The following is an 8,717-nucleotide window of genomic DNA, read 5'->3' as shown; positions in this document are numbered from 1 at the left end:
CTCCCGTCTCCAGCCCCCTTTTTTCAAGGTCTCGGATGCTTGGAGCTGAACGCTTGCCAGGGCTCCTCTTGTTTACTCAGCTGGGGAGCTGACATATCCAAGGTCTCTGCTGACTCCACTTTCCCACATGCTGCTGGCGGGCGCATTCCAGGGCAGAGTGGAGATCAGCTCAGAGGCATGCCAGAGGTTTCCATCCGGGATGCCACCCCCGATCCCTGCTGTCCCTGGGCATTCGGCACTTCCTGCCAGGCTGTGAAGAGCGGGCATCACATCCGGCTGGCGTCCTGGGCTTTTACAAGCAAGGGCTGGCACAGAGCCTAAGCATGGACCGGGACCCCGGGGACGGGGATCTGCCTCTCAAGCCGAATGCCTTCAGTAAGGCTCGGTTCTTCTCCCTGCTCCCCTCCGGAGATCTCTGTCCTGCTCCCCATGATGACACATGGGGGACGTGCAGAGGGGCAGGGGATGCCTGTCTTAGTTTAGTCCTCCCTAGAGGGACCAGGGGGAAAGGGGTAACAGCCTCCTTGGCAGTAATCCCAGTTTTATCAATTTAGGACAGGCGCCTGTTCGTGCAGCTGGGCTTAGCTTGCTGAGGGTTAACAGCGCTGGGCTCTGCAAGGGCGACTATGAGCTGGAGGATGAGCTGCACCCTTCTCCTGCAGGCACCCGCTCTGGTTGGCGCGGCTGCCTTTGGTTTTAGGAGGGAAGGCCACAAAGCTTTTAAAAATAAGCGCCAGGAGATAAAGAAGGGTTTGGAGAGCTGGCTGCAGGGCCGGGACGGGAGAGTGGCCCTCGCCCTGTCATTTCGGCCGGAGGCTCCCTGTCCCAGCGATGCTCCCACCTCTCCCTGGGCAGTTGGCATCTTTGCCTCCTTGGACCTCGGGTTGCTGGCAAAGGACCACCACGACCTTTCCTCCCCCCCGGGCTGGCCCGCAGAGGCCCCTTTACACCCAGCCCCAGCGTCTGGAAGAAGGGGCCTCGTCTCCCTCCTCGGCTGCCACAGGAAATGCGGAGCCTGGAGGTCAGGGGCCAGTCGGCAGCTCCTCCCGTGGGGGCCAAGCAGCCCAACGCTGGGGCTTGTATCACGCCGGCGCGCGCCGGAGAGGAGGGGAGGGAGGCAGAGCCATGGAGGCGGGTGGAGAGGGCCAGGCTTTTCCTGTTTATGTGACTACCAGACCCCCAAGAAAGGGAAAGGACTTGGAAAGCTCGTTGCGCTTGGGCGGGCTCCAGCTAGCGTCTGTCTGCGGCTCTCTACCCCAGGGAACACATCCCTGGGGCAGGGCGCGACTCCTTCCCGGGGGAAATGGGCATCCAGCTCCCAGTGGGGCTGGAGTTATGTTCTCGGGGCTTGCTAAGGTCTGGTCTAGCTGGGAGGCTGGGGTTGGCTTCCTGCAAAGTGAGGCATGGCTCCTGCTGCACCCCAGGCTTTGATTCCTCCCATGGTTGTATCTGGATTTGGCTGATGCTGGTCTCTGTGGGATGGTCTGAAGGGTAAAGGGCCACTGGGGCTGAGCCGAGGAGGTAGCTCAGTGTATTGGCTTTGGGACATGGGAACGGGGCGCTCTGGGAATGCCAGGCATGGAGGAGTGCTTAGGGGAATGTTACAAATCACACCACGCTCAGCCACGACAGCTCCAGCACAGAGCCCGTGCAGCAGGCAGAAGGGCTGCAAGACCTCCCGTGTTATCTAGGGTCACATCCTGCAGGGCATCTGGTGTGGCCATGGTGGTATGCAGAGAAGGAAATGAGGTCCATGATGTTGTGCTCTTGCCTTCACCTCCGGCACCTAACTGCTCTGGCTGAGGTCACATCTGTACCAAGCTTGTCGGGTCTCAGCTTTGGTTTGTAGCCCTTGGCCCATGCTGAACATGGGTTGAGGGGTGCTCTGTGCCGACCCACCTCTGACAGACACCCTGGAGCACACCCCATTAGGCATCATTAATGGGAGCAGAGGGGAGTAACGGCCCCTTCGCTGCCCTGCAGGTAAGCTTGGGCCTGGCTCAGCGCAGCAGCAATCTCCGATCAGCTGTAGGATGAGAATAGCTGGGCCCAGCATAGATCAGGGCAGATGGAGGGGAGTGGGTGTGTGTTGGTGTGGGTCCAGCATCTTCAGAGTGGAAAGGCTTGGGAAGGGCCTCAGCAGTCAGGAGCCCTGGCAGGTCTGTGTCTCAGGAACAGGCACAGCCCTTGGCTCCCCACATCCTTCCCTTCGCAAGGGCTCCGGCAGAAGGCCACGCTGACCCAAAGTTTTTGGGCTTTGCCCTGGTTCTTCCCCAGCCACCTCCATCCCCAAGGGGTTGGACAGTGGGTGGTGCCACCCTATGGCTCTGGAGCAGTGTTACAAGTGCTGGTGACACTCGGCTGTTCGCTGCCCTCTCCAGAGAGACTTTGCCCCTGTTAGCATGAGCTCAGCTCTTTTCCCTGCCTGTGTCCTGGACAGGTTTGCTCTCCAGCCATGGGGAAAAGGTCCTGGCCTGGTCTTGGCCTACTGAAACCCCAGCAAAGTCTCAGCATGCCTCCCTCTCTTTCAGTTGCATTGCCCTCCCTAGGACAGACAGGTATTCCTGGGTCTAGAAAACTACCAGGCTGGGGTTTGTTGCCCAAACCATGAACTGCAAGGCCAGGTGCATAGGTAAACCAGGATCTGTCCTCTGACAGTTGCTGCTGGAGCTTTGATGGGTTGCAGGCTGAAAGGCCAACATGCCTTCCCATGTACATCACCAGCCGTGCCCTCAAAGCCCCAACTATTGTAGCAGAAGAGAGTTTTTTGGGACCTAATTTATGTTGTGTGTTGCTTTATGGAGCAAATTGGCTGGTGGGCATCGTCTTCCTTCCCAACATATGAACTCTGTTCCTTTCCCTGATATGGCACATGTTCAGTGTCATGGGTGTTATGGGATGGTATCACCCTCTCCTGCTCCTCTTCCATCAGCATCTGGCCAGTCTCAGCCTGACAGCGACTCTTAGGGACTCTGGCTGCCAGACACCTTGGACCATGCTTGTGTACCAGCCCAGGAGAGGAGCCATATAGGACTTTGATCATCTCGGGGAGGAGGAAGGGAAGATGGAAGTGGTGTTTTCCATCTAAGCTCCTTCCTTCCCTCCTGTCAAAGCTGCATGAGGGACCAGGGCATTTCTGAAGTGGGCAGAGCAGGGCTCCCAGCTAAGTAGCTAATCTCTTGGTGGCAATATATTCTTCTGAATTCAAACTGCTCACAGTCAGTTTGCTTTTCTATATGATGGCATCTGAGCTGGTGCTGGTGAACCTCACTGTCTTGGTGTCTTCGACTTCAGCTGCCCTGCAAACACAAGGTGGGGTTTGCCTTCTGGTCTGTCTTTGCTCCCATCCTAAGCTAGAGCTTATACGAGATGGTGGAAACATGCTTGGTCTGGGCAGCTGGCTAGCTTTGGGCAGAGGACCACTGATGATCCTGTAGTCCAGTGGAGTCTTCTTGGAGAAGAAGGTGCCTCTCATCTAGGGAAACCTGACATTCCACAAGGCTTGAGATGAGGCTGGAGCTCTGCTGGAGCGGGAATAGGAGTGTTTTGTTAGCTCTGACTAGGTGGGCGTCCACATAGATGATAAAGGGGTTGGGAGGCTAGGGTGGAAATGGCCTCTCTGTGACTATTTGAGGAGGTCTAGGGGAAGACATAGGTGGGATGGAGAGGAGAAGGTAACTGGTATGCATGGGAGTGCAGAGGAATGGCTGGATGCTACAGAGCTATCTAGACATATTGATTTCCATTCTGCACAGTGCCATCTTCCCTGTCTGACTTCTAATCTAGGTTGATGACCCTGCTCATTTAACCCATTTGCCTTCCTCTGGCTGCAGGTCAGCTACTCATTTTATTCAGCCAGCCTGGATCTGTGGCAGACCTCATTCACTGTGACAGACCTTACGCTCCAGGGAGCAGAAATGGGACTCAGGGGAGGACAGATAGCCCATTTCCACTTGTTGCCAACAGGGCAGGTCTGGGACTCATGAAAACACCTGAGTGACACTGAAACCAGCAGTATGAGATGTCCGGAGTGACTGGAGCACTTGTGAGGTCCTGTAGGACCGTGGGCAAGTAACAGGGTCTCAATTAAGAGTGTTTGCAGGATGCTAATTTGGGACATTGTCATTCTCAAGCCCTTTTTTCCAGGATAGTGCTGAGGTCACATTGTGATTAATGCTTTGAATGTTGGTTTACATGCAAATCTACCCCAAAGTTATGCCCTGAGAGGTGGAAAAAACTACCTACTTCATATTGCTGTTTGCCGTCCCAGAGTTTCAAAGGCACCCTGTGCAGCACCCAACAACAGCTGGTTGAGGTTGACGTGGTCACATTGACCTCTGGTGGCTGCAGCCTCAGAGTGCAAGGAAGCACTAAGGAAAAGCGGGTGGGTTTGGTGAGCTGTTGCCTGCTGCAATGAAAATGCAGTCGGGTTTTTTCCTTCCCGGGGCTCCCTCCCCCATCACCTTGCCTCTTGGACAGTCATTTCTTCTCTGCCCAAAGCAGGTGTGATCTACCCTCTCTTTGTGTGTACATCTTCAGTCCATGTGGTTCTCCTCCCTTAGAGTCAAATTCTGTTTGCATGTACACAGGTAAAAACCAAAGGTGGATCCTTTGTTGGAGAGCTGAATTCACTCCCAGTTTCTAGACAGAGTGGGTCATACCTGGGGAGAGCAGACACTGCTCCCCTGAATTCACTGTAACCTCTGTACAGTCAGTGGTTGGACCCTTCTTATGCAGCGGAGGGCAGACTTTAATGGTTCCCTTGCAAAGTCTGATGCAGAAGCAGCCGACCAAATTGGATTCAAAATGAGCAGCAAGATGGGGGTCTCAGCTGGTGTGTTTTCCGGAGAGAGAGGAAAAAAAGAGCTGGGTCCAATCTCACAGGGATAATGCTTTAAGAATAAGGCAACTGTGAGCAAGGCTGAGGTGGGAGCCAAGCGTGAGGAGATTTCCAGGCTCAGCCCTGCTGAGGTGGAGCCCCTTTGCCAGGGGCAGCTTTGGAGCAAGGAAGCCCAATCCCAGTGACTCGAATCCCGTGAGTCTGCTCTAATTGTGGTCTTCCTTGCCACCCTGCACACCTCAATGCCCTAAGGAGGATGGAGATACGTTGCCAATACCTTACCAAAAGGCTCCCACACGCTTTTGCCTCCTGTAGCTCCAGGCAATGGGTGTGTGCGTGAGGGGGAGGAATGCTGAAGGAAATACTCGCTTGTTTTGCTATCTCCACACACAGATACATGCATTTCCTTCCTGCCATGAAGGCCACTCGTCCCTTTTTTTTGGGGAGGGCTCGTTCCTGCTCCACTTCTGCAGTCATCACCACCACCGTGAAGGGAACAAACCACTGTCAGCGTGCCGGGGCAGTCTTATATCCGCTATGAAAAGCGTCAGGGAGATGAGCAGATAGTCAAAGTCCTTGCAAAGGTTGTTAATATAAACACCGAGTTTGATGAGTGTCATTAGGAAAATAAAAACGGGTTTTTTTTCTGTGTGTGTTAACTAATCTGGTGTGAACCAGAGTATGAGCCAATTAGATCAGGCTGGAGTCGATAATTCTGTTTCACAACCTCTTTCGCGTTTTCAGCATTTGTTTTTGTTCCACACAGGAACAAAAACTGGAGAGTTTTTTCACGGCACCAAATCAAGTTGGGACAACTATTGCAGGGTGGGAGTTATTATTAGGGGGGGTTATTTCAAACCCTCTTCCTTGACCTGACTAGGGAGACCACCCTGGACCTCAGCATACCTCCCCCCTAAAATTTCATTGGAAGCCATAGGTCTTTGCAAATCGGGCTGTGAGAAGAATCGCATATTTTGATTGGAAAAAAAAGGACCAAGCAAGAAATATATTATTGAAGACCAGCTCACATTACTGACACTGCATGGGTAGGAGGTTTCAGGGCAGGTTTGTAGAGATACCGCACTTCCCAAAACATAGGGCAGGACTTTACAAAACATCTAAGCTCACCATCTGTAACCACAGCTTGAGCTTTATACTGATGGTGTTTTAGCCACATGATCAGGAATTTAATGAATTCCTTCCCCACCTCAGACCTTCCTAAAGCTGTTTCCAGGAGGGGGCAAACGATGCAGTGCTGTGCCATACCCAGCCCAGGCAGCACGGGCTCACTTGCCTCCGAGGGATCCCGCCGACCTCTTAGTGCCGTTGGTTGGACCCACACCGCAAGGTCCTGCAGAAGATCCAGCTGCCTGTCACGCTCTGTGGGCCATGTGGGCTAAGCCCTTCCTCCGGCGGTGGAAACAACGCGTGGCTCACCATTTGCTGGCCTGTCATAGATTTCCTGTGCGAGCTGGTGTGGCTTGGAAAGTTTTACCAGTGCAGCTATTTTGGTTAGGATTTGGAAAAAAAAAAAAACCCAAACAAGCCAACAACCCAACACAAAAAACCCCACCCAAACACCCCAATGTCATTCCTAGTGTGAACTCAAGTGTGCCAGCACAAAAGTAGCTGCTACCGGTAAAGCTATTTTGGAAATGTAATACCTGGCTGTGAGCATGTGCAGTCCGGTGGGACTGCGCATCTGAGATGAACTGGGGGTGTCTTGTACGACCGCAGCTTCCCTCTAAAGGCAAGCTCTTCATCTCTGTGCCTCCATACCCTAGCAAAAAAACAGGGACAGACCATCTCCTTCCTCTCAGGAGCTGTCTGCCTGATCTGTTGGGATCATCTGCCCAGCCCAGAGCCTTCAGGGGTGGTCTGCCTGCACCTGGCGTACCTGCTGAGCTCAGAAGAGACCCTCCATGAAGGAGAGCGACTGATGGTGTTTGATGTGGGACCTGCCCTGTCTCATGTCTGCGCGCTCTGAGTCACAAAGCACCACAGCCATTGCCCGTGGGGTCAGGGCAGGTGGAGGGAGAGGTTTCCTTGACATCAGCCTTGAGTTTGTCTCTCTCTGGGTGAATGAGAGAAACCAACCCTTGTTTTGGGGCTTTTGTTGTGACTGTGAAGATCTTATCTTCTATCACCACATAATATCCTGCTCAGGAAATCTTTTCACTAGAGAGAGAGACCTGGGTTGTTTGCAAGAGAGTAACTAGCACGCAAAAATTGACATGGCTTGAGTCAGAACGGGTTCCCTGCAGGCAGCCTTGCTTGTACTTGTACTTTTGATCACTCAGCTCGACGCCTCTGGCTGGAGGTAAGGGCTGGAGATGGGAACTGCACCCTGCTGCTGGTGGTCCTGGGTCAGCACGTACCCTTTGGGAGGGAACTGTGCAGTGCTGGGCTTGCAAGGGAGGGGAAGGCGGCAGTGGGGACCCCTTGCAGGGAGTGTGAGTCAGCAGCAAATTCATATGCTCGGGGTGTCAACCGGTGCCTGCTGGGACAGATGCCATGCAAGAGGAGGTGGTGTTTGCTGAAAGCCCTGCGTGCGCACGAGTGCCTGGTGTTTGCTCAATACCTGTGTATATTTTGCAACAAAAAGGCTCTGGGCATCACACAGATACAGTCTCAATTCCCAGGTAGTGGTTGTGCTTGATCTTGAAAAGAACATAACAGCACAGGGAAAGGGTCTTGCTAAAGCCTCCCTTCCCTCAAACCACCTTGCTGACGCCAGTGCAGGAGCCCTGTAGGGACTAGAGGGGATGCGTTTGCCATTGGCCCTGGAGAAGAAACAAACGAAGATGTTCATTTCTGGTGTAGCGGGAATCCTTTAGGGCAGGGGCCCAGTTCATACCTCAAGATTGTTTCATAGTCCCCCCACTTAGGTTTCTTCACTTGTCCGAGGGAGGAGAGAAAGGTTTCCATGCAGAGGTGGGGTCTAGAAGCTGCAGTGGTGGGATGCTGAGGGCATCTCCCTTTCGGGAACATGTTGGCAGGGGCAGGAGCAATGTAGGGCTCCTTCATGTTGTGTCCAGAGCCCTGGAGGGATGCACAGCACTACTCTGGGCTACCCTGTGGGCTGACCCCAAGGCTGGGGGGAATGAGATGAACTCCAATTTCTTATGAGCTTGATATTGCACTGGGAATCTCTTGTACAGAGCCTGCGCTGTCTATCCTGGCCACTGAGGTCTGAGGTTTGACACAGTTGAGAGTGATGAAATGAGAGTGAAATGGGGTTGCTAGAGAAAATGAAAAACACCTTAGCCGTGGAGGGGGAGGCATATGATGTTGGGACCGAACCATGGTGTCCAATTCCATCTCTCCCAGACCCCTCCTAGTCCCAGTGGTATGCACAGGTTTGGGTAATTGGGTACATGGCAGGGGTGGAGGTTACCCTATGCGGGCTCTTTGGGATGCTGTGTGGACACACAGATCCACTCCTGGGATTGCTGCGGCCACTTGGACGGGGGGAGGAGGAAGGCTTCCCAGCATCTGCCCTTGGGCCGGGGGACTCAGCGCTTGGTCAGGCCGGCTGGTGCAAGCCCCTGCATGCCCTGGGGTACGGCTCAGTCATGCTGCCCCAATGGTGCCTCCACACCCAGCTCCACCCACAGACACTACTGAGGACTGGGGGCCAAAATTAAGCCTGTGGGACCTCTTCTTGGCCTGGAGAGTGCTTCTTTCCACCACCCTCATTTTCTCCCCTTGCTTAAACCCCCCTCCATCCAGAACCAGCCCTACACCTGGGGGTGGCCAGGCTACAACTTCTGGAGCCCTTAAACCAAAAAAGCTCCTCCTTATGCACCTCTTCTCTGCAGGCAAAGCTAGGGAGGCTGCGCCCTGCCAGGAGAGGACCCCCCCTCCCGGGGCAGGG

General features: G+C 54.0%; 1 protein-coding gene across 1 annotated transcript in view; it reads left to right on the top strand.

The window, feature by feature from the left end:
- The first annotated feature begins 323 nt into the window (after positions 1 to 323).
- Positions 324 to 8,717, top strand: part of CARD10 (caspase recruitment domain family, member 10) — a 24,491-nt gene continuing 16,097 nt past the window's right edge. The window contains exon 1 of the mRNA XM_009332660.1: positions 324 to 375. Within this exon, the coding sequence (XP_009330935.1) occupies positions 324 to 375 (52 nt within the window). The remainder of the gene's footprint in view (positions 376 to 8,717) is intronic.

Source organism: Pygoscelis adeliae, unplaced genomic scaffold (genome assembly GCF_000699105.1).
Source record: "Pygoscelis adeliae isolate BGI_AS28 unplaced genomic scaffold, ASM69910v1 Scaffold399, whole genome shotgun sequence".
Taxonomy (NCBI): Eukaryota; Metazoa; Chordata; class Aves; order Sphenisciformes; family Spheniscidae; genus Pygoscelis; species Pygoscelis adeliae.
The sequence above is the reverse complement of the archived record's forward strand: the minus strand, read 5'-3'. Positions and strand labels throughout refer to the sequence as shown.